The 27,975-nt window shown below is 37.3% G+C and overlaps 1 protein-coding gene across 5 annotated transcripts in view; it reads right to left on the bottom strand.

Annotated features, from left to right (window-relative positions):
• Window positions 1–27,975, bottom strand: part of PCLO (piccolo presynaptic cytomatrix protein) — a 378,876-nt gene that overhangs the window by 249,976 nt on the left and 100,925 nt on the right. For all 5 annotated transcript variants that reach the window (XM_063448187.1, XM_063448188.1, XM_063448185.1 and 2 more), the window contains exon 3: window positions 26,210–27,622. In XM_063448187.1, coding sequence (XP_063304257.1) covers window positions 26,210–27,622 — 1,413 coding nt within the window. The remainder of the gene's footprint in view (window positions 1–26,209; window positions 27,623–27,975) is intronic.

Genomic DNA, 27,975 nt, shown 5'->3' on the forward strand with positions numbered 1-27,975 from the left:
ACAAAACCTGGCATTTGCGCTATATGTCTGTCCAACCGTAATTCACCTCTTTCATATTAAATGCACCCCCCCTTATTATATATAATTGTATTCAAGGGAAACAGGGCTTTCATTTAATATCAAATATTTAGCTATGAAACATAATTTAATATGAAAAAAATGGGAGAAAATAATACATTTTGTTATTTTTTTATTTTAACAGTCAATGTCATAATACTGTTTGCTTTTACTGCAATAAAATACACATATTTGTATTCAGCAAAGTCTCACATGTAAAACAGTACCCCCTATGTACAGGTTTTATGGTGTTTTGAGAAATTACAGGGTCAAATATAGCATGTTACATTTGAAATTGAAATTCGCCAGATTGGTTACGTTGCCTTTGAGACTGTATAGTAGCCCAAGAATTAAATTTACACCCATAATGGCATACCATTTGCAATAGTAGACAACCCAAGGTATTGCAAATGGGGTATGTCCAGTCTTTTTTAGTAGCCATTTGGTCATAAACACTGGCCAAAGTTAGTGTTAGTATTTGTTTGTGTGTGAAAAATGCAAAAAACGCCAATTTTGGCCAGTGTTTGTGACTAAGTGGCTACTAAAAAAGACTGGACATACCCCATTTGCAATACCTTGGGTTGTCTACTATTGCAAATGGTATGCCATCATAGGGGTAATTTTCATTCTTGGGCTACCATAGGGTCTTAAAGGCAACATAACCAATCTGGCGAATTTTAATGTAAAAAAAAAATTAAACAAAAGCCTTATATTTGACGCTGTAACTTTTGAAAACACCATCAAACCTGTACATGAGTGGTACTGTTGTACTCGGGAGACTTCGCTGAACACAAATATTTGTGTTTCAAAACAGTAAAAAGTATCACAGCAATAATATTGTCCGTGTAAGTGCTGTTTGTGCGTGAAAAATGCAAAAATCTTCACTTTTACTGTCGATATCATCGTTGTAATACATTTTACTGTTTTGAAACACTAATATTTGTGTTCAGCGAAGTCTCCCGAGTAAAAAAGTACCCCCCATGTACAGGTTTTATGGTGTCTTGGAAAGTTATAGGGTTAAATATAGTGCTAGCAAATTAAATTCCCTATACTTTCGGCATGGGTTGTCAGCCAGGTCGCGCTAATTGTAATTAATTAAGATACCTAATTATGTAAAAATATTACATAAATATATATATGTAGAATTAATATATATATATATATATATATATACGTATGTGTATATATATATATGTATATATATATATATATATATATATATAATTTTTTAAAATATTTTTATTTATATATAGTGATATATACGTATATATTTATGTATATAGATATATATATATTATTTTTTTCTACGTGTATTTTGATATAAATATACATGTATTAATATCACAATACAGTTAGAACGAAATAACACGCATCTATATATTTTTCATTATTATTTTTTAATTATTTTTTTAATTAAATTTTATAACGTATTTACATTTTCTTTAAATTATATATAAATATATATATAACAATAATTATATATATATTTAATCAGTATCAGTCTACGTGTAATTTGATATTAATATATATATATATATATATACATATATACATATATATATATATATATATATATATATATATATATATATATATAATTATATATATATTAATAGTAAAATACACATAGACAGTGTATGTGTGTGTATTTATATGTGTATATATATACTTAGATCATATAAATATATATATATATATATATATATATATATATATATACACACACAGAGTCTGGCACTCTACCTTAAGAAAGTAATCCAAAAATAGCCTCGGTGCTGCAAAGCGTAGATAAATAGAATAAATAGTAGAAAGAGCACTCCAGAGGACTTTATAAAGTAGATTTAATCGGTGATGAAAAAAATCGACGTTTCGACCCGCAGGTCTTTGATAAAGACCTGCGGGTCGAAACGTCGATTTTTTTAATCACCGATTAAATCTACTTTATAAAGTCCTCTGGAGTGCTCTTTCTACTATTTATTCTCTCTCTCTCTCTCTCTCTCTCTCTCTCTCTATATATATATATATATATATATATATATATAAAAAATATATCTAAGTATATATATATATATATATATTTTAAACTTATTTCATTTATTTTATTTTATTTCCAACCAGCAGGGGGCCTCGCAAGGACCTCACTCTCACATGGCCGGGGGGACTGCAGGACGTCGGATGTGCCGCGGGGGGCTCCCTGGGAGTCCCCCCAACCGCGATCGGGTAAGTAAAAAAAAACTGGAGGGCGTACTATTACGCCCTGTGGCGTTTAGAGACACTTAGAATAGGGCGTAATAGTACGCCCTCCGGTTTTAAGGGGTTAAGGCACTGCTTTTAAGTAGGGAAGGCATAATGCGCCCCCCCACATCAGCTGACGTCAGAGTAGGTGAAGTACCGAGAGGCATCAGTGCTGGAATCAGGTAAGTGGATAGAGTTATTTAACCCTTTACTATGCAGGGGCACAGGGGGAGAGTAACACGTTAGTGTTAGGAATACATATTTGTATACTTAACACTAAAGTGATATTTAATGTTATCACTGTCTCATACCTGAAGATAATATATTAGTATGGAATGTCCAGTATTAGACCTGCTAAATTTAAATGACTAGGACATTTAATTTTGATCTAGGATTTTCAAAGGTTGTTTTTATGAATATAGTATACTGTTATTGGTCTATAAAGGATTAAAACTCACTTTTGCTTTTCTTATAGAACACAATTTATTTGGAAAGAGCACTGAACATGTTGACAAAAATACATATACATGGAGTTGTAGCCATGGCATTGTTAGTGCACACCATGAACTGACCAGCAATCTATTCTCACAGGTAAGACACGCCCAGTTTCATTAACTTTTGGCGCAGAGATCAAGACAGAGTTCTAGCCATGTGGGAGATCTACTGGTTTCCATGGTGACCCTTAGTCAGCATTTTGCCTCTTGATAAATCTGTGGGGAAACTTTGTGTCTGCTTTATTTCAAGGAAATACAGATCTGACAGGAAAAAATTATCTTTCAGTAGTAAATCGAGGTTTCCCATATAACATATAAAAGGAAAATCTAAAACAAGGAGAAGGTTATGTGTAATGTGTTAGTGGCACTTCAATGAACCTTACTGTATTTCCTGATATGGTTACTCTAAAAAATATTGGAAATTGATATTTGTTTTTTCACAATAAAAATTATATTAAGTATAAAGGTTACAGAGAAAGGATATGCCTTTATTTAAAAAAAAAAACAATGGTTTATACTGTTAAATTGCATTTATCATTTGTGAAATATTTGAGCCTCCTGAGAATTTCAGGGAATACATCACACACTAATCAGCTTGACAGGTGTCAGTGTTAGCTGTCTGGTTTTGCATGTGAACACTTACAGCGTACCTTTGCATTTTCTACTGACTTTCTACAGAAATCTTTTATATATACAAAAATCTTCTGAGAATATATTTGTAATGAAAAGTCAAAATGTGTATGTTGAGCTTGCTTAGGATATTTGCATAGCAAACTCATAACATTGTACATAACAACCACTATTGCAACGCCTTTTCATTTTATATTACATTTGACAGCATGTAAATAGAATATTTAAAACTGCAAAGAACAAAACAGACCAATATACAAATACACTTAAATAAAAAACAAATGCCATGATACACACCATATAAAGTAGCATGACAAGCGCCACAACTACTACTTTATAACTACTACACAATTACATAAATATAAATGATCTTGAAATGGGCATTGAAAGCCATGTATCAGTGTTTGCAGATGACACAAAACTTTGTAAGTAATAAAATGTGAGCAGGATGCCTTGCTGCAGAGGGATTGTGATAGATTGGGGGACTGGGCACTAAAATGGCAGCTGAAATTTAACGTAGAAGAATTCAAAGTTATGCACTTCAGGGTTAAGAATGCACAAGCAATTTACACCCTAAATGGTAGTGAACTAGGGATAACCGCACACGAGAAGGATTTGGGAATTGTTATAGACAACAAATTAGGTAGCAATATGCAATGTCAATCTGCCGTTGCTAAGGCCAGTAAGGTTTTGTCATGTATAAATAGGGGCATAAATTCTCGAGATGAAAATATAATTTTGCCTTTTTATAAATCGCTGGTAAGACCACACCTTGAATATGCTGTGCAATTTTGGGCACCTGTTCTAAAGAAAGATATCATGGCACTAGAAAAAGTGCAGAGACGAGCTACAAAATTGATAAAAGGAATGGAGCATGGTTGAAGAAAGGTTAAAATATTTAAATCTCTTCAGTTTGGAAAAACGGCGCCTGAGAGGGGATATGATAACATTATACAAATATATTCGGGGCCAGTACAAACCTTTATCTGGAAATCTATTCATAAACAGGACTATACATAGGACACGAGGTCACACATTTAAGCTTGAAGAAAGGAGATTTCATATAAGGCAAATAAAAGTTTTTTTTTTACAGTAAGAGCAATAAGGATATGGAATTCTTTGCCTGATGAGGTGGTTTTGTCAGAGTCTATACAGATGTTTAAACTGCAATTGGATAAGTAATTGCAAAAACATAACATACAGGGATATCATTTCTAATTAGTGGGGTAATAGCTGCTTGATCCAAGGAGACATCTGACTGCTATTTTGGGGTCAAGAAGGAATTTTTTCCTAGTTTGTTGCAAAATTGGAAGCGCTACAGACTAGGTTTTTTGCCTTCTTTTGGATCAACAGCAAAAGCATATGTGAGGAAGGCTGAACTTGATGGACGCAAGTCTCTTTTCAGCTACGTAACTATGTACATTCCCAGAGTAAGTAGTCAAACTATTACAAAAAAAAAACTGTTTTACAGATAATGTGACTCCTGTAAGGCAGATGTGGAAGAAGCACTGATTTCAAATTTTCAGCAAGTGAGCATGGCCCTGTGTCGAGCAGTGGTTAGCCTAGAGAGACATCCGGCTTCTCCTTCAGGAGTAGCTGATGGTAGCATGAGTGTTCAAGGGACCTAAGAAAGTATCCAAACCATTCTTAAACAGTTTGACTAATTACTCTGTGAGAGCACCAAGTCACCATAACCACTAGAGTGGAATTTAGTACTTTTGATGTTTGAAGTGTTCCTTTAATATATTTCAAATAATTACAATGTTTAACCCCTTCAGGACCGGCCTGTTTTTGCGATGTTTGTACGTTAAGGACCAGAGCAGTTTTAACACTTTTGTGGTGTTTGTGTTTAGCTGTAATTTTCCGCTCTCTCATTTACGGTTCCCATACAAGTTATATATTGTTTTTTTCACGACAAGAAGGGCTTTCTTTACATACCAGTATTTATATTATGTCATATATTGTATTAAAAAAAAAAAAAAAAATATGGTGAAAAATAAAAAAAAAAACATGTTTTTGGACTTTTACTTGAAAAATATTTTACTTATCTACAAAAGCTAATGAAAAAAACTGCTAAATAGATTCAAAATTTTGTCCCGAGTTTAAAAACACCCAGTGTTTACATGCTTTATTGCTTTTTTTTGCAAGTTATAGGCCTATAAATACAAGTAGGAAATTGCTGTTTCAATATATATATATTTTAAATGTATCAATAGTGACATTGTTACACCGTTATCTGTCATAAATCCCCGAAACACACCTAACATGTACATATTTTTTTAAAGTAGACAACCCAGGGTATTCAAAATGGGGTATGTCCAGTCTTTTTTAGTAGCCACCTAGTCACAAACACTGGCCAAAGTTAGCATTTATATTTGTTTGTGTGTTAAAAATGCAAAAAACGCTAACTTTGGCCGGTGTTTGTGACTAAGTGGCTACTAAAAAAAGCTGAACATACCCCATTTGCAATACCTTGGGTTGTCTTCTTTTGCAAATGGTATGCCATCATGGGGCTAATTCTCATTCCTTGGCTACCATACGCTCTCAAAGGCAACCTAACCAATCTGACAAATTTCAATAAAAAAAAAAAAAAGTAAAATCAAGCCTTATATTTGACCCTGTAACTTTCACAAACACTATAAAACCTCTACATGTGGGGTACTGTTATACTCAGGAGACTTCGCTGAACACAAATATTAGTGTATCAGAACAGTAAAATATATCACAGCAATAATATCCTCAGTGAAAGAGCTGTTTGTGTGTGAAAAATGCAAAAAACTTCACTTTCACTGACAATATCATCGCTGTGATATGTTTTACTGTTTTGAAACACTAATATTTGTGTTCAGCGAAGTCTCCCGAGTAAAACAGTACCCCCATGTACAGGATTTAGGGTGTCATAGAAAGTTACAGGGTTAAGCACAGTGCTAGCAAATTAAATTATCTGGACTTTTGGCCTGGGTTGGCAGGCAGGTCCCTCAAATTGCAATCATTAAAATTACTTAATTAGGTAAAAATATTACATAAATATGCACGTAGAATTTTAATATATATACATATTTATATATTTGACGTCTACGTGTATATTTATGAAATTATTTATGTAATTATGTATGTGGACATATGTATATTTCGTATTATTTTTATTTATTTATTTATACATAGATATATATATCATTACATTCTAAGTGTATTTTGATATAAATATATATATATCAATATCAAAATACTGTTAGAATAAAACTGAATATATATATATAATTTTTTTTTAATTATTAAAAATTATTTTTATTTTTTGTTATTTATTTTTATTAACATATTATTTGTATTTTATAATAATATATATATACCATATATATAGTTATGATATATATTGTATATATTCGTGTGTAATTTAAATATAAGTGTATTTTTATAATTATATACGTATATATAAATATAAAAATACACTTAGTGTGACATTATATATATATGATATATATACATATATTATATATAGGTATATATAGATATAATACATGTATATATAGCATATATATATACACATATTATTATTTTTTTCACACTTATTACTTTATTTTAAAACTTTATTTTATGATTTTCCACTTGCAGGGAGACTGCCTGTCAGCACAGACAGTCCCCCTGCAGGCAGATACAAAGACCCCTATTGCGGTCATGTGATCGAGTGATCACATGGCCGTGGGGTCCTGATCTGCCGAGGGGGGGCTGCCCGGGCAGACAGGCAACCCCCCTGGACCGGGAGGAGAGCTGATCGCCGCCGTGGGACCGACGGCGATCAGGTAAGTAGCCCAAAACCGTTATGACGGTTCAGGACCGTCAGCGGTCCAAACGCACGTTTTACCGCTGACGGTCCTGAACCGTCAGCGGTCCTTAAGGGGTTAACAAATTAACTAAACTAAAAACACATAAAATCTAAATTTACTGCATAAATATATTTAGAAAAATCTTTGTAAGTGCTACTACTTCAGCTCAATTTTAACCCTTTAAATCCGGGGGACGTACTATTATGCCCTGCAGGAGCCGGCTCTAAACGCAGGCGGGCGTAATAGTACGTCCTCGACATAATGGCCGCCCACGTGGCCGGCGCTAATCGCCTGCTGCAGATCGCGGTCGGGGGGGATGCCTGCCCCCCCAGGCAACCCCCACTGTGGCCGGTGACCGCGATCTGCAGTCTCTGATCGCAGTGACAGGCTGTCACTGCGATCAGTATTCAGCATGTGTCAGCCGATTTCAAATCGGCTGACACATGTGGCCGGCGGCTTTCCCCTTCTTCAGATCGCGGTCGGGGGACTTACCTGGCCCCCCAGGCAGTCTCCCTAAGGGTCAGTGACCGCGATCTGCTAAGTCTGAGATCGCAGTGACAGGCTGTCACTGAGATCTCAGAGCGCTCTGATCGCAGTGACAGCCTGTCACTGCGATCAGTGTTACATGTGTCAGTCTATTGGCTGACACATGTAACTGGCACAATGATCCCCCTGCAGATTGGAAGGGGGGAGTGCTTGTACCACCCAGGCACTCCCCCCTGTGGTCAATTGCCCAATCTGCAGGAGGTGATCACAGTGACAGGCAGTCACTGTGATCACTGATCCTGTGTGTCAGCCAGTGATGTGAAATCACTGGCTGACACTGTCTCTGCCCCCTGTCCTGTGAAAAAAATAAAATATTAGTTAAAAAAATAAGTAAAAAAAATTACAGTTACAAATAAAATATACTTAGATCATATATATCATATATATATATGATCTAAGTATATATACACATACACACACACACACATTTACACATACACGAAGTGTATTTAAATATTAATATATATATATATATATATCTATTAATATCAAATTACACGTAGACTGATACTGATTAAATATATATATATATATATAATTATTGTTATATATATATATATATATTTATATATAATATAAAAAAATATATGTAAATACGTAAAAAAATAAAATTAAAAAAATATTTAAAAATAAATAATTAAAAATATATAGATGTGTGTTATTTCGTTCTAACTGTATTGTGATATTAATATAAATATATTTATATCAAAATACACGTATAATTAAATAATATATATATCTATATACATAAATATATACATATATAGATCACTATATATATAACTATATATAAATAAAAATATTAAAAAAAAATGAAATATATATATATACGTATATATACACATATGTATATATATACATATATTAATTCTACACATATATTTAAGTAATAATTTTACATAATTAGGTATCCTAATTAATTACAATTAGCGGGACCTGCCTGACAACCCATGCCGAAAGTATAGGGAATTTAATTTGCTAGCACTATATTTAACCCTATAACTTTCCAAGACACCATAAAACCTGTACATGGGGGGTACTGTTTTACTCGGGAGACTTCGCTGAACACAGATATTAGTGTTTCAAAACAGTAAAATGTATTACAACGATGATATGGCCAGTAAAAGTGACGTTTTCTGCATTTTTTGCTGCAATATTTTTTACTGTTTTGAAATACAAATATTTGTGTTGAGCGAAGTCTCCCGAGTACAACAGTACCCCACATGTACAGGTTTTATGGTGTTTTCAAAAGTTACAGCGTCAAATATAAGGCTTGTGTTTCATTTTTTTCACATTAAAATTTGCCAGATTGCTTACGTTGCCTTTGTGACCCTATGGTAGCCCAAGAAGGAAAATTACCCCTATGATGGCATACCATTTGCAATAGTAGACAACCCAAGGTATTGCAAATGGGGTATGTCCAGACTTTTTTAGTAGCCACTTAGTCACAAACACTGGCCAAAATTTGCGTTTTTTGCATTTTTCACACACAAACAAATACTAACGCTAACTTTGGCCAGTGTTTGTGACCAAATGGCTACTAAAAAAGACTGGACATACCCCATTTGCAATACCTTGGGTTGTCTACTATTGCAAATGGTATGCCATTATGGGTGTAAATTTAATTCCTGGGCTACTATACAGTCTCAAAGGCAACGTAACCAATCTAGCGAATTTCAATTTCAAATGTAACACGCTATATTTGACCCTGCAACTTCCCAAAACACCATAAAACATGTACATAGGGGGTACTGTTAACTCTTAAGGGGTTAATCCTGGCATTAATTTTATTTTCATTTTACTAGTTGGCAAGCATGCTAATTTTCTTCATATGTTTTATACTGACTTTAAGTATATTCTGGATATATATTCATTTAAAATGAAAATAGGACTTGCATGTCAACATTGGTAAACAAATTTATATACAAGGTTGGTGGTAGAAAATGAGATTATTCACAGTGAATTAAAAAGCTGAAGAATTCTTTTCTTAGTAACAGATGACTAGTGTTATGGAGAAGGCAGAGGGAGGACGAGAGAGAATATAATTGGCACTGTAATCCATGGCAACGGTTCTCAAGAGAAGATTAAATGTAAATTATTCTAAAAACACTGTTAAGTAACATGTACATTTTAACCTCTGGCATTGATACAGAAATGTAGTGTTTTCATATAATGTAGTTGCTGAAACATTTAACATACCAGAGGTGATAATAAAACAAGTTACAAAGTGTTTGTATGAACATATAAATATAGTGGTTTAATCAATTCCCACTGACATATTTATTAATTGCGTTGAAAATGAAATAACGATTAAACGACCAGTGTACCAATTTCATAAATAAGAATGTATCAAATTAGACTACATTAATGGTTTTAATGCATTTTCAAATGTCAAATATAGATGACAACTTGTCTCAAATGCAAGATATTTGATATCCAAAATGAAAAACTATTTCTTGGCAAGTGAAAAATAGTACACATGCGTTACCAAATCTTACAATGGTGAGCCTTGTGATTCAGCAGTTAATTTAATTAGATGTGCACATTGCACAGAGAGACAGCTTAACAGGAAATGTTGATTTATGTTAAATCTAAATAAATAATTTGTGTTAAGAAAATGGTATACAATACAAGTAATAATGTTTGGTTTAAATTGCATACAAGCTAAGAGAATACATTAATTAAAGGGTTACTCCAACCATCATGACCACTTATGTATGTAGGAGTGGCAGGATTAGCTGTGTGCATCGTTTCTGCTTAAAACGCTGCACATACAAATATTGTATGCCAGAGGCTAGTTACACCGTGTCAGTAACGTCAGAGATCCAATACGCAGTGTACAAACAGGAAAACAAACCTTAGAATCCTTAGAATGGCTGGGCTAACATTAACAAGGACAGAGAATAGTCAGGGAGAAGCCGAGGCCAATGAAGATAAAGTACAAACTAGACATGTGCAATTCGCTTCGTTCCGAATGTACATTCAGGCTAATTTTGTGCAATTCGGACATTCGGATGCTTACGAATGTCCGAAGTTTGAATTGCCAAATTTTTTACGTCCCGAATTGCCGAAGTTCCAATGTAGGTTGTGTTTAGGGGTACGGGTTAGGGTTAGGGTCCGAATTGCTGAAGTCACGATTTTGGTGCCGAACCCAAACGCCATTGGTCCAAATTGCTGGTGCAGACAATTTTTATTTATTTTTTTTACCCGAATTTCCAAACCGAACCAAATTTTTTGCCCATGCACATCCCTAGTACTAACAGAGTCAAAGGAAGTCAAAATACTAAATACAACAAACTAGACAACGCACTATAGGAAACAAAGTAAGTTTGAACAACAACAGGGAAAATGATTCAAAACGTATGAGCCCTTTTTATAGTGTTGCTCTCTAACTAGATAGCTATGCTCCCAAAACATTCAAATTCGGACTTTTCAGCTTGCGACAGCAAGCGCACCACGACATAAAGGACGGAGCCACAGCGACCGGTGTCAGAACCACTGGTGAGAGAGGATTGAGACTGAGAACAGCCCCTCTGCTTCAGGATGAGATGAGTAGGCTGAGTCCAAGCTTAACAAAAGACTAGGGATGTGCATGGGCAAAAAAATTGGTTTGGTTCAGCGCTTCCGAAATTCGTGACTTTGGAAATTCGGGACTAGATTTCTGAGATTTCTGTCATTATTCCCGTAATTTTCCCTCCCTCTCTTGTTTTGCCACCTTTCAGAGATCCGAAGCACTTCGGCACTTCCGAAATTCGGCAATTTGGTTTGGCACTTCAGCAATTTGGTTTGGCACTTCTGAACTTCTGCAATTCGGACATTCCGAAGCATCCGAATATCCGAAATTTGTCCAAATTTGCATTTGGAACTAAACAAATTGCACATGTCTACAAGAGACCACAGGTACCCTGACAAACGCCGGGAACATATGACTTGGACAGCCCAGAACTGTTATGAGCATTCTAATGTTAAATCTGTGCATAAAATATGTCTGTCATTAGTGCACACAGATTACTGGCAACAGACGTGGTTAGCTGACGACAGATGTAGTTAGTTTCTATCTCCCCTCTCTGCCTCTGTCCCTCTCTCACTTGAGCCCTCCCTGCTATCCACACCTCTCAGTATTCTCTGTGTTTTTTCCTAACACCCTCGCTCTCTCTCCCTTCCTCCCCTTTTCACCCCTACTTTCTTTCTCCCTTCCCCTCTTAAGCTGAAAGCATCTGCTTGTGAAAACAGTCCAATCAAAAGCTTTTCTTTGAGAAGCATTTTATTGGTCCTCGCAAGGGCAGTGGTGACATCAGAGCAGAACATGGAATCCTACGTGGGTTTCGCTCAACTCTGGCCCTCTGGTAAGTTTATTGACTATTTTACTGTGTTTCAAGGGGGAAAGGGCTACCAGAAATGCCCAATATGGCATTCTAAATTTCAAAAAAAAGAAAAGCTTATTTAAAAAGGGTTAGAGTAATCCTTTAATTAAAGAAAGGCAGATTTTTTTTGGTTAAGGTCATCTTATTCAAAATCTTTAATAAAAAGTATAATATCTCTAACTTGTTGATCATGAGAAGTATACATAAAAGAAGCAAATAATAACGTATGTGGTTGGTCACATGATTGAAATGGTGAAAATATAATTAAAGGAATCCTCCAGGGACAATAACACCTTTATCTCAATAGGATAAAGTAAGCTGTCAACCAATCACTGGCTCCACGTCGCTAGTAAAAGATAGAGATGCACATATTTATTCTGTTGGATCACAGCAATAGGCAGAGATCATCAGAGAGCTCTCACTCAATCACTCCTGCGCCCTTATTAATGGTTGAGGGAGAGAGTGGTACCTAGGGACACATCTTAAGTGTTAATTCTTTTAGAATGGTTAGGATGTCTCCCTCTCATCTTCTGCTCATAGCATTTCAGTAAGCAATTTCAATTATGATAAAATAACGATGTTGAAAATCATTAAGAAACAGATTGCTACAGTTATCTATTTTGGTACATAAGTCATTAAAGGTCCCACATAACTATTCCCTCTAAATTCATATCAAGCATAGTATTTAAATTACATGTCAACCATTAACAAAAACATTTAATTATTAAATCTGTTTTAATTATTTATATTTGTATTTAATAGAATAGAAAATGTTATGATAATGTGTGCACAAAAATGCAAGTAGCTGTCACATATTATTCTGATTTAAAATGATACATATTATAAATATTAATAGTTATACATTTCATAAGACCATCTGTACTTTTTTAACCAAAATGTGAAATATGTAAAGAGAAAACAAAATGTGCCTTTTGGGAAAAAAAAAAATGAAAACAGGAAATTCTAGCAAAAAAAAAAGAATAAAAAAGCATGGAATAAAATTAGAATGTATGGAACTCTGATATACCCTATAAATACATGGGGATTTGTAGTATTAAGTACCGCAGAGTGCATAAGAAAGGGATAATTATGGAAGAGATTAACATTTCAGTGTGCTTATCTTAGTATTAGTGTATGTCAGAACTTTAATCTGAAAAGCTGAATACTCCAAAATTCAAAGCAATTTTGTATAATGGACTTTTATGAGCTTTAGCAAATAATTTTGAGTTCTAGTGTAGTGTGTATAATACACAGCATAATATACTGTTCTCTTTATGACATAGACCTTGATTTAATATCTTAGTTTTCTTTTTCAGAAGCTTTAATATTTTTGGATTCACTTTTTAATTATTTATCTGCAGAAATCACTATTAATATCTTTGAAACCTTTTGTAAATAAATCATTTGAAAAGTTTATCCAAACATATTTAATTATTTGATTAAATTATTATATATTTTTTTTTATACTTTATTAGTGTGGTTCAGCACTAGGAAAGCCATTAAGAAACATACTTTGATATTTAAATGGCAAATTCTAATTATGCAAGTAATTGTAGTATACAGTGATACATTTTTCAAAAATATATTACATGGCAAGATTATGTGTTTTACTCAGGTCAGAAACAATACTTGGATAAATATGTAAATATCGGCAGGTGTATACAATAAATTATTATTATAGGATTGCATTAATTGTAATGCTGCGTTACCTATCTTTTCTATTATTTTAAAATAATTGCAGATGTAAAAAATTTATATTTTTTTTGTATTTAATGTAATATTGGATAGATATAGAAGAGAAGACCAAAAGATCTACTGCTTGTAACCTTATTACTGGGTTCACAGACTATTCTAATCCTCTTGTGTGTTTCTCAATGACATATGTTAAGGAAATGAACAGATTGCTGTGTGGTCCTTTATGTCTATACTTTAGTTTGATTTTAAATGGCATGGCTCATATCAGAATCAGGGAACAAAAGATTATTAGATGAAAGTGCAAACTGTACATATTATTTCTGTTTTTAAATAAGCAAAAATCTAGGGCGTGTCCTAGCAGCTCACCAAGATGGACGCGTGAGCTGCCTACTCTTCGTGGGGGATCTTTAATCAACGACTGCCTGAGCAATTTTTAGCCTAACGGCAAATTATGGGGTCATACACTGCCCCAGCTCAACATGGCACACAAATCAGCAAAGAAAACTAAGCAGAAATCTGCACTGCAGATCTCGGCTCTCTCCTCACCGCAATCCCAAAATGGTGCCGATGGCCCGAGATCACCTGCCTCCTGTTCAGATCACAGTGACAGCACGTGCATCTCAATACACACACAAGCTCCAGCGAATGACTCATCAGTGCAAATTTTTTTATTGCAAGCTAAAGTTGGCACGAGATGTGAGGTCAGACATTTAAGCCATTGCAGAGAGAACCAACCAGCTTGAGGAGAAAACAGAAGAGATCATTGAAGCACATAACAACCTGGCTAATTCCTACATAGAGCTACTAACTACACTGGACCGGCTAGAAAACAAAGTGGCAGACCATGAAGACCAAGACAGGTGAAGCAACATATGCCTGAGGGGCATACTAGAAGATATCCTTCCCCAAGATCTGGCTTACTACACCGTGGAGCTTTTTAAATCCTTAGTACCAGAGCTATCTCCTAGAGAACTACTCTTGGACAGGATACACCGGCTGCCACAGCCACAAAACCTGCCACAATCCTTGCCCAGAGATACAATCACCAAACTACATCACTTCACAGCTAATGACAAATTCATGCAAGCCACAAGGCACTCCCCTGAAATGGCAGGCAAATACTCGACAGTGAAACTCTTCACAGACCTGTCGGCCTCAACGCTCCTGAAAAGGAAGCATCTCACCCCAATCACACAAGCATTGCGTACAGAAAATCTGGAATATAAATGGGGGTTCCCAGCATGCATCATCAGCCATAACGGCCAGCAAGACATGTCACCACTCTGGAAGAAGGAGAAAAGCTGCTCAAGGAGTGAAAAAGTCCAGTGAAAATGCCTAGAAAACAAGCTTTGCAGAAGAAACTCCACCATTCACCATCAAAAATCACCACTGATTGGCACCCAGCTGCAGGGGTGAAGTGACTGAGCACCTAATCATCATGGGATGAAAGATCCCCTGCATGTCTCTTCCAGTTGAACTGACAGGTAAGATCTAACTAATGCTAATCCTGCTAATGTTTTCCGTTTCTTTTACAAGTGATTAGGTTTACTTCACTATAACTTTAGTTTTACCGGGGCTAACACCTGCCTTGGGGGACTACTTTCCTGTTAACAGGCAGGTTGCAAGGATATCCCAGCTTTCCCTCCATACTGTGTTGCCACACTCTACACATTGAAAATTATTTGGGCTCAAACATATTGGCTCCCTCCAAGGTGCGTAATATCCCTCACGGGAGTTTCTACCCTCTGTAGGCTCTCAAGAGCCATGTTTAATCTGTCTGTGCGCACTCGTTTTGACGGACCTTTGTATATAGTTATTTTTTTCCCTTTTATGTTTTTTAACCCCCTCTCACTCCCCTGCTATGTCAACCTCTAGACCTGGCCAACCCCAGGATAACATACACCACTACTTACAGGGTACAATCTCCCACACGGCCCAAGAAATAGCGTCGCCCTGACAACTCCCAACTCACAGTGAGATTTGAGTGTCCCTGGGCTGAAAAGGTAACGCCTGGAAAACATAATACTTTATGGGATGAAATGCCATCAATGAGGCTTTTGGGGCTCTGGGGGACTTATTGGCGAATGGGCAGCTCCGCCGACCTCCAGCAACATACCCAAACCAGATCACTATTTATGATAGGGCAAGACACCGCACAAAGGCGGCTTAGCCATAATACTGTAAGTACGAGGGGTACCATATCTGACACAGAATACTTTTTACAAAAAAGAAAAAAATTCCTAAAAAAAAAAAAAAATAATAATAATTATACAAAAAATATTAACTCCACATTGGGGTCTTTATGGGCCTATTACCTCATTTCTCACCCAATTCTAGGGCATAAATTGCATTTTCCCCTCTTATGGTTATGGCGCTAAACATTGTATCCATCAATGTAAAGGGTTTAAACTCTCCTCACAAGCGTCGGCTAACCCTCACTGAAGCAAAAAAACATAATGCCCACGTGCTCTTCTGCCAGGAAACACACTTTAAATGGGGCAACAGACTGAAATTCAACTCGAAACTTTACCCACATGACTTCCACTCCTGCTTTAAAATGAAAAAAAAAGGGGGTGTCGGTGTTGGTGAGTGGGGCTGTCTCTTTATTGCTGGTCAAGAAACTAGGGGACAAGGAAGGTAGATACCTGTTATTGCAATGTTATATAAACCATGAACCTTACACCTTCATTAACCTTCATTAAAATCCTAGCGTTGGCAACACTCCACAAATTTGGTGATATAATAATTGGTGGCGACACTAACTTTATCTTGGACCACACCCTTGACTCCTCTGCAGCCCACTCAGTTTCCCAGGCTACAAGCACAAAGCAAGACACATTTTCTATAAAAATAAGGCAAAAACTCCTCCAACACAATTTCTGGATGCATGGTGGGTTTTCCACCCGACTGAAAAAGATTTCTTATTTCATTCATTGAATCGACAGGTTCCTTCTATCACCCCCTTTCATGACTAAAGTAATAACCACTTCTATTAGTATGATCACATGGTCAGACCATGCCTGATAACTTAAACCTTAAGAGAAAAAATTCCTACCCAAGGTTTGGGGTCATGGAGGCTTAATGGCACACTCCTACACAACAGCACCCAAGTTGACTCAATACAAAATATCTTAGAATATTTCCAATTCAACATGTTAACAGATACTAATATCATAAACTTGTGGCAGACCCACAAAGCGGTGATACGAGGCAGCTTCATAAGAGCAGCCAGCTTTGCTAAAAGCAGAGAACTAAATTGTACATAGAAATAATTCTATAACTCTCAGACCGCACAAAAATAAATCAGACCCTTCCCTGGAAACACAAACCAAATTGAGGGACCTACAAATTGAAGGAAATAGAATTGATTACTACCACTTACTTACTTAGGAAATGCAAACCCAAATTTTTTGCGCAGGGCAATAAGGCAGGAGCCCTTTTAGCTTCACAACTGAAAGCGCGCTCAACCCAGTTCAAAATTTAACACATTGATTCTCACACAAAAGGTAAACTCACACAAAAGGTAAACTCCGCAAAATCCTCAATATTCTTTCTCACATGCAATCCTCCAAAGGTGAGGGCCTTCTCTTAGTGCTAGATGCTTCGACTGACTAAATTGGAGATATATGGAAAGTGTCCTGAATAAATTTGGCTTCCCCCCTGCCTTCACAGCAGGAATACTGGCCTTGTACAATATGCCGAAAGCTAGGGTCTCCAACACAGGATTCCTATCCAATCACTTCCTTATCACTAATGGGTCAAGGCAGAAATGCCCCCTCTCTCCCTTACTATTCATCCTTGGCTTAGAACCATTGGTGCACAAGATTAGAAAGCACCCTAATATACAGGGGATACAACTGAGGAAATAAGTCTTTAGACTGTCGATGTTTGCACATGACATCCTGCTGACCCGTTTGCCTCCGTTCCAGCCCTCCTTCAACTTTTAAAGGAGTATGGCACAGTTTCCTATTACAAGCTCAATCAATCAAAAACACAAGCGTTACCAGTAGGTATACTGACACAAATAGTACAGCGATTAACACAAGAGTACTCATTTGATTGGAGGAAACCCAGTATTACTTAGAAGTCAAGCTGGCTCCCTCCCTGCAGGGAACATTTAAACTGAACTATAACACCCTACCTCAAATGTGCACCTCTGCTATTGCAAAATGCTATTGCAAAATGGCTATACTACCAAAATGACTTGACACATTCCGTATGCTGCCCATGCGTCTACCCTTAGAAAACATATTGAAGTGGTTATCAACAAATTTATTTGGGATTCACATAGGCCAAGGGTGTCACTTGCCCGTATGCAAAAACTTTCCTCCAAATGTGGAGTGGGCCTCCCCAATGTATCTATGTACCACAAGGCCTCTTTATTAGAATCGGAAACTAGAATGCACGCTCCAAAATACGAGCTACAATGGGTTGATATCGAAAGCTCCTGGGCATTGGGAACTTCATTGATAGACATTCTATGGACGCCTAAACATCCTAACTATGCTACTCTCTATACACCAATGGGATCATTTCCGGTCATGGCTGGGCAAGAGCATAAAATTTAGTCTAGCAGCCCCAATCACGGCTCTATCAGGGATATCCCCATGGTTTACTTTTCGCTGAGCAAAGGTATATCAAGCATAAGCGATATTTGCAACAAAGGCCGCCTAACAACCTGCCAAACTCGTATATCTTCCAATACCTTCAACTAAATAGTATTGTTATGTCACATGTCCAATCAGACGCTGACTCAAGCCAGTTGTTAACTGATTCGTCAAGTATTATTTTTGATAGGTGTTGGACAGCACCTAAGAAACCCAAAGCCCTCTCGGACTGTTACCGTGCCCTGACGGAGACACTATCAGAGACTGAATTCCCATTTGCCAAACAATGGTCACTAGAGCTAGACTGCAAGATGTCACCCAAGGATTGGATTAGGACTCTCAATGCTATGACAGGGGTCACTGGGTGCTCTTCCCATATAGAGGCACATAGGAAATTGATCTACCAGTGGTACCTTGTGCCAAAAAGATTACATAATATGTTCCCCCACACCTCCAGCCTCTGCTGGCGATGTGGAACAAGCAAAGGCACCATGACACACATCTGGTGGTCGGGTTGAACCATAACCCCACTGTGGGACATAGTGTCTCAGATACTGACACATATCGGTGCTCATGGTCTAACTGTTGATGTATATACCTGTTTACTGTTACAATTTCCCAAACACTTACTGGCAATTTCCAAACAGTCCGGCCCATTGATATTGATGGCTGCAAGACACCTTATTGCTCTCCATAGGAAACAACAAATCTGCCCCATGGTAGCAGGGTCGGCCAGGCGATATACCTCCCTCCAGAAAGTGTGGGTGAACTACTACTACAAACACCTTCCCACCCCACCTTCTCCGTGCTAACAGGATAAGCAAAGGGTTTGACCTGTACCTCCCTCTCTAAAAATAATAATAACAACAACGACAATGTTGTGTGAAGATATCTTGAGACCCCAGCAGGCCTAATGTGGTTGACCTCCCTACCCCCCACACTCCCATACCTGGTTCCTCCTTTCTTTTGGTCTCGTCTCCCAGTTTAGACACATGACAAGAGAGGTACAGTCCAAAACTACCCAAGAGATGGCCCAAATGGCGATTAACCTAAGGTCATTTTCCTATTAGATGTGCAAAGGGATGTTAGACTAGGTAACACATGCATGAACATTTTACACAACTGTATGATCCATCCTCTATGTATGTATTGGCCTTGCATGTTTTGAGCAGAGTCGATACCCTCAAATACTCAACTGTAATACTCGAACAGCCTGCTTACCCTCCCCAGCCCTCCCCAGCTCTCACCCTTTTTCTTTCTGTATCCCTCAGCCCTGTTATATGAAACCATAAAATATCAATTTAAAAAAAAAAAAGATAGATGAGCAAATCCGATGAAACTGCAGAAATGTTTGTATTTTTCAAAATGAACAAATTCCATACCAAGGGCATAGAAAAACACACAATCATTTTCAACCATGCTTCAAATAAAATAATTAAAAAATAAGCAAAACTCTGAAATAAAAATAAACTTAAAACAGAAGACAAACCCAAATTAAATGTTCACCTGTCACAAATAAATGTCAAATCTAAAAAGGGTGCTGTAAAGGGGGGTTATCACGTCATGAATTGGCAAGTTGTCCAACAATTTTTACCTCAATGCCTTAATGAAAATATAAGACAAAACGTGTTTATCACTGCAATACCACATCGCTTCCCACTCTACAACTGAAATGCATGATAATAAACACTAATGAGGATAATAATTAGAAATAACAAGCTAAAAATAAATTGTTGTCTGGTATCTATTTCATATTTCTAGTATTTTAACATTTTCTGATAATTAACCTACTGCGCAAGAAATATCAGCATGCTTCGCACTGTGCTTGGATTGTTATTTCAACGTGTGCCCTAGTACAATGTTTTTAGGCCTAATTACATTAATTATACAGACTAAATGAGCACATTGGCTGAATGGAGCCCTGTGTACGTAAGAGGTGATGGCACACTGTGATGCCACGATAAACAAATGGCAGTGCAAATCTATAAAGGAAACAGAGCAATTGTAGTAGACAAGAAATATTGATTGAAAGATGCTGGCAGGTACTGATTACCTAATTACTTTAACCTTTTCAATGTTGTCATCATATGCTGACAGCTTCAAGCAAAAAAAAAAAAATACTCAAAACATCATAAATTACTGAATTCAAGGATGTTTTTTTTTGTACGCATGCTGATCTAGCAAATTATTATTTTGTTTATTAATCAAACATTTTGTTTTGTTTGCAGCAGACACTTAATATAAAACACATTTACTTTTCCAAGTTGTTGGAACAACTACCTCTGTCTATAATAAGTTGTAATATTGATTTTCAATTAATTAAGATCACCAGTCTGTTTCTGCTGTTCCATATTACCTTAAAGAAAAAAACATCATTGACATTTTGTATTTCATTTTACATTTGCTTTGGCAATTACTTGTTCTAGTATATTGATTTTTAGTTCTTTTTTTTTATAATTTTCTTTCTTACTCCTCTCTTTCTCCGGTGTATGCTACAATTTCGTGTGATCTTGAGTCTAGACCAGGTATTACTTGATCTAATATCACTCTCTCCAGCACAGCTGCAGAATGTTAAAGGAGCAATATCATCTATAATTAGGGATGCACTGAAATTTCGGCTGCCGAAATGTTCAGCCGAAAATGGGCCTATCCCGTTTCAGCCAAAAATTGGTCAAATTTGCAGAAATGTAAAAAAGTAAAAATAAAAAAACATTTATTTATTTTATATATATATATTTGTAGTGCATAGTTTAACAGACATGCTTGCATTAACAATTCAGGTGATTATATATCACAATAAAAGATAGTAATGATAATATGAAAAGTCAAGAATACTGCACTTAGGACGGGGAAGAACACTATGGGGCAGGGGAGGGGGGTAAAGAACACTATGGGACAGGGGAGGGGGGGAAATAACACTATGGGATAGGAGAGAGGGGGACACTATGGGACTGGGGGGAGGGTGGGAAGAACACTATGGTACTGGGGAGGAGAGAGGAAAGAACATTAAAATAGAGGGGAGAGGAACACTAGAGGGGGGAGATGAACATTAAGGGGGAGCAATAAAGGAGAAGGGAGATTGGACATTTTTCATATTAGATTAATTAAATTAATTAAAAAGTCTAATATTAATAAAATTATAGGAAAACAACGTTTTTTTCATTTGGGGGAAAAAGTAATTTTTGGTTTTCGGCCAAGGGCATGCTGAATTTTCGGTTTCGTCCCAGAATTTTCATTTCGGTGCATCCCTCCCTATAATCACCCTCTGAGTTGAGTATAGTCATGTAGCTTTGGCAGATTTCTCCCTTCTGCTGCTTGGAAAGCCTACAGTACTCATGGCTGATCATCTTTAGTGTCTTATTTCTAGTGATAAACATTTTCCTTTGCCAATTAGCAATTTCTGAACCATGTTGTAACCAAAGCTTCCCAAACTGCCTAGCTGTGCTGAACTTGCAGGGAGATGGTGGATTACATCTTTGGTTTGTGAACATACTGTAGTAGGGTAGGGCTAGTGATCATGATCAGACAGTGGCTGATTCAACCTCAAGATCATACAAAATTCCAGCGCACACAAGAGTAAGAATGTATATACAAAATATATTGCCGATGATCTACTGGTGCTGATGTGACCCTCCACTCTCTTTTGATGGAAATTCACACATATAATATTCTCACCAATTTTTGACAAAATTAAAATTTTCAATCTCACCACTGCAGGTAAAGAAAAGTTTACCTTCCTTCATTTGTGCTGTAAAGGCACTTCATTTTAGAATACAGAAAAGAATATGCCTACCCATTCTTCCAAACAATCTCTCTCACGACGACTTCTGCACAAGATCCAGCCAGTCCACCCTACACCATGACTCTGGTTTCCTTTACACTTTGCTTGACGAGGCTCCATTGTGCCAGAGGCAGCACTTGTTTGAAGTAACACAAGTTTCATTTGTTTCATTTTTTATTCGGTTTACACTTTGTGTTTTATTGATCTGCGCTCCGTTGAGTGCTTCATGTGTGACAGTCCAAACAAGTTGTAACTGCCCTTGAGCATGAGACTCTGAATCTAATACATACTGGATAGAAAGGGAGTAGCTGGCCCATGTCCTGATGTTTACATTTCTAAAATCACTCACCCCACCTGTGCTGGAGTAGTTCGGTATCTGGACTTTATGCCCTAAAATGAACAGTTACGTGTTAAATTTTTTGCTTGCATTCTGTTAGTTTTATTTTTTTCCTGCTTCTGTCGAATTATCTCTGTTTTCTTTTGCCTCCTTTTTGCTCACTCTCCAACTTTGTGTTCTCAAGAACTGCCATTTTAACCTATTTAACACTGTGTGGATCATCATGCTCAAATCTCAGGTATTTAAAGGGGCATTATAGTCACCTGAACAACTTTAGCTTAATGAATCAGTTTTGGTGTAAAGAACATGAGCCTCACTGCTCAATCCTCTGCCATTTAGGAGTTAAATCCCTTTGTTTATAAACCCTAGTCACACCTCCCTGCATGTGACTTGCATAGCCTTCCATAAGCACTTCCTGTAAAGAGAGCCCTATTTAGTCTTTCTTTATTGCAAATTCTGTTTAATTAAGATTTTCTTATCCCCTGCTATGTTAATAGCTTGCTAGACCCTGCAAGAGCCTCCTGTATGTGATTAAAGTTAAATTTAGAGATTGAGAGTGAAACCAATTTTTTAAGGTAAATTACATCTGCTTGAAAGTGAAACCAGTTTTTTATTTCATGCAGGCTCTGTCAATCATAGCCAGGGGAGATGTGGCTAGGGCTACATAAACCGAAACAAAGTGATTTAACTCCTAAATGACAGTGAATTGAAGAGAGGTAGAGTCAACCAATGGTGCAGTATGCCTAAAATTCAGGGTGCAGTAGATAATATAAGTAGTGAACTCACATTTGGGAGAACTATGGCCAGCTCTGGTGTGGATAGCGTACAGCGGTATAATATATAATATATATATATTTACATACACCAGACTATCCTATAGGGTACCTCTCTAGGGTGTCCTATAGGGTACCTATCTAGGGTGTCTATCCATATTCATGGGTCTCTGACTTTTCAATTCCACTCCCATGTTAATGATGCCAAAGGGCGTTACATTATTTTAACTTGTACCCTAATGGTCAAGATTACACTCTGGTTTATTTATATGCTCCTAACCTGACACAGGTTTTCTTAAAGCATTATTCAGACGTGGATCTCAGGGACAGATTTTGGTATGTGGGTACTTTAATCTTGCATCTATAATTTCGGGCAATTCGGACATTTGGGTACTTCCAAAGTGCCGAATTGCCGAAGTTCCGAAGTTGCCGAAGTGCCTAAGTACTAATATACTTACCCAGTGGAAGAAGAAGAATGTTACACTGTATACAATTTTAAATAAAAAGTATACAAACATAGCCAGGATTCAGCTGTAAGCATTTGCAACACTTACAACAATCAAGTAACATACATTCATATAAAATGTAAGTTACTTGGCCAGTCAGTGTAATGACAGGAATAAATAAGTAGATAACTCCCTAATTCCCACGGTATTAGGGAGCTATCTACTAAAAGGCTGAAAGACCTGAATTGGTCTTTCAGCCAAATTTACTAATACTAAGTAAAGATTACTTAGTATTAGTAAATTATGCCCCTACTCGCTATACCATGAGCAGGGGCATGTCTATTAAACAGTGAGCAGCCCGTGGCTTCTCACTGTAAAAAAACAAACAAAAAAAAGTCCCCCCTCCGACTCCTAACCTGAAGGGGGGACCTATTGCACCCCCCCGGCCCCCACCCCTGAACGGTGGGTGGGGGCCCTAAATACTAATTAGGGGGGGGACCTAATGTCCTCCCCCTGAGCAGTGGGTGGGGGCCCTAAATACTAATTGGGGGGACCTAATGTCCTCCCCCCTGCCCCCATCCCTGAGCAGTGGGTGGGGGCCCTAAATACTAATTGGGGGGGACCTAATGTCCTGGCCCCCACCCCTGAGCGGTGGGTGGGGGCCCTAAAATACTAATTAGGAGGGGACCTAATGTCCTCCCCCCTGGCCCCCACCTCTGAGCGGTGGGTGGGGGCCCTAAAATACTAATTAGGGGGGGACCTAATGTCCTCCCCCCTGGCCCCCACCCCTGAGCGATGGGTGGGGGCCCTAAAATACTAATTAGGAGGGGACCTAATGTCCTCCCCCCTGACCCCCACCTCTGAGCGGTCGGTGGGGCCCCTAAAACACTAATTAGGGGGGGACCTAATGTCCTCCCCCCTGGCCCCCACCACTGAGCGGTGGGTGGGGGCCCTAAAATACTAATTAGGGGTGACCTAATGTCCTCCCCCCTGGCCCCCACCACTGAGCGGCGGGTGGGGGCCCTAAATAAAAAAATAACACCCCTCCCCGGGTGACTAAAAATAATGAGGGGGACCATTTAACTAAGTACCTAAAAATAAAAAAAACTTACCATTTGATGTTTTCTTTCTTCTAAGGAGGGAGGGGGTTTATTTCGGGGGAGGACAATAGGTCCCCCCCTAATTAGTATTTTAGGGCCCCCACCCACCGCTCAGGGGTGGGAGCCATGGGGGAGTTCATTAGGTTCTCCCCCATTCTAATTTAGGGCCCCCACTCACCACTCAGGGGTGGGGGCCGAGGGGGAGGACATTAGGTCCCCCCATTATTTTACTTTAGGGCCCCCACCCGCCGCTCAGGGGTGGGGGCCAGGGGAAGGACAATAGGCCCCCCCATTATTTTTCTTTAGTTACCTAAAACTGTGGTTACCTAAAATCTGACTTAGAAATATCAGGCCGAAATGGACATAAAGTAACTATAGCAGACATGAAAATGTATTTCAAATTAGATATCATGTGTTAATTTTGCAATTTGTTTTTAATTAACTATAATTCATTGTTTAGCGAATTAACACCAATGATTAACTTATTGTAGCTTGTATGATGTTTCAACAGCAATGACATAACTAATAAAAAAGTGGCAAATGTATAATTAGTCCCTATATAGCAACATACAAATATAGATTGAAAAATAACGCAATACTGATCAACCTTAAGGACACATGCCATGTGTGACATGTCATGATTCCCTTTTATTCCAGAAGTTTGGTCCTTAAGGGGTTAAAGTGAACCCATTGTGGTACACATAACGTATTTTATTTTGAATCTATTTCATTTCCTTATATACATTGTGCTGAAAGAGTTGCCAGCAAATGTACAGATTGGGAGAAAAGTCTGTTTAAAAAAATAGGTTCCTTTCCCACAAGTCAATCAATTCCTCTACAAAGACCTTTATGCTGAGGGCAGGAGAAGTTTTTTCCAATTCAATTTATTAACAAGAGAATAGAATATATTGTGATAAGGACTGCTATAGATGACTCTTTTTATCTGGTTCTCTATAAAAGCTAGAAATACAATGTGAGATACTGACCCACAAAAAGATTTGACCTTTCACAGTGCACAAAAGCATGAAAAAAATGGTTGCTGCACACAAAGGATATTCACTGATTATGATCCATACCCTTTGAAAATAAATTGAGTCTAGTGGTACCTATGTAATATACACTGGAAAAAGTACTGAATATCTCTATAGTGAATTTCAATGTTAAACTGTTGCTTGGAACATTAGAATTGTTGTTGAGTTTTCTACTGTTTTGTTTTGTTTTTACCAAGCATTTTCTTTCTAAAACAGTAAGCATGGAATGTTTTACCACAAGGACAACATTCAATTCCAATAGAAGACATGGAAATAAATGGTCACCTACCTCAGTTAGATGTGGTGTTGGATTAAATCCACACATATTGCATACATTGTTCTTGCATTCTGTGCATGTGTTAAAGTTGGATTGGTCTTTAGAACCAATATTTAGTTCTATTTTGCAAAGGGGGCAGAATTTTTTAAGGACTGGCATGGTTTCAGTTTTATTTAGTACTGGTTCTTTTGTAGTCTTTTTAAAATCAGTACTCTCCTGATCAGCTTCTTTCTTTTGAATTTTTTTCGGTTCCTCTTCTTTAGGTAAAATACTAGATTTTGACACATCTGTTTTCTCTCCTGCTAAAGTTTTTGTTTCTTTTTTCATGGCCTGTGTTTTGGGTGACTGAGGAGCGTGCACAACCTCTTTGGCAGATTTGAGGGGTTCAGCGCTTTTTTGTAAAGGTGCGGGCTGTTTAGGTGATGATGGTGGTGCTCCTGCTGCTGCTTGTGTGCTTTGAGGCTGAGTACCTGGCTGTGTTGCAGTAGATATAAAAGTAGAAGCTTGGCTAAAAATGGATGCACCAAACCCAAAGAGTTTCCCAGTAACTGTTTCTTGAGGTGTAGTAGGTTGAGGCTTAGGGGTTTCTGCGGTGCTTCCCAGATTAAGACTAAATCGTCTTGGCTGATCTTGATATTTTGGAGGCTGAGGTTGTGCCTGTGACACAGGTACCTGTTGAACTGCAGGTTTATGTGAGGGACTAGGTTTTGGACTTGCTTGGGCTTGTTGAGTCTTTGAAACTTGCTTGCCATCAACTTTAGGATTTACTTTAGTTGGGCTGCTTTTAGGATCTTCTTTCATTTGTGAAGAATCAGGTTTAGGGGGGAGTTTGGGATGTGAAATAGTTGCAGGTGTCTGTTTCAATTCTTGCGTTGGGTGGGTTGCCTGCAAGATATATGCATGCTGACCCTTTTCTTTACCTAACTGAGCCTCTTTTATAGGTTTTGCATTATCTGTACTTTTTTGATCCATATCCTTGTGCACTGTTGAACCCTTGGATAATAAAGAATCTGATTTAGTCTGTGAAACAGGAGATGAAGATATTCCATGGGATATTACCATTGGTTTAGCCTCTTGTGATGTTTTCTCTGGTAATAATGGCTGGGGTTTATCTACCTTTGATGCTACCTGTTCAGTTTGAGGATCAGGGACCATTTTCTTAGATTTAGCTGGTGAATCTGTCGAGGGGAGCTGCTTGGTTATTGCTGTTGTGGATATTGTTGAAACCTGTGTCAAAGATTGATCAGAGCCTTTAACAGATTCTTTTCTCTGAGACAAAGTGTGAGTCTCTGGAGGGGGCTTTGTAGGTGGCAATGTAGATGCAGGCTTCTGTTTCAATGGTTGTGGTTTGGTTACAGGAACAGATGTCATATCCATACCAAGTGCTCTTTGCATCTGACAGTTCAAACAGAGCCATTCATTTATCTGTTAAAAAAACACACAAAAAGCATACTGTATTATTTGCACATATACATTATATAAACACGCACACACAAAAAAAAAAAAAAAAAAAAATATATATATATATATATATATATACATACACACACACACACTATTTTAGTTATTTTAATTACAGCATATATCTGTATCTAATTTCATATAACCCTTTCTATACATACATATGTAAAACATATGGACATGGAGTATATTCATATGCCCAAACACACCCAAACAAGTAAATGTTTTGCCTAAAAAATTCAAACTAGCACGCTTCTTCAGCTATTTTGGAGAGATCTTTTAAAAATACCAAAAAATGCAGTGTCCCCTTTCTAATT

This window comes from Pelobates fuscus, chromosome 3, assembly GCF_036172605.1.
Source record: "Pelobates fuscus isolate aPelFus1 chromosome 3, aPelFus1.pri, whole genome shotgun sequence".
NCBI lineage: Eukaryota > Metazoa > Chordata > Amphibia > Anura > Pelobatidae > Pelobates > Pelobates fuscus.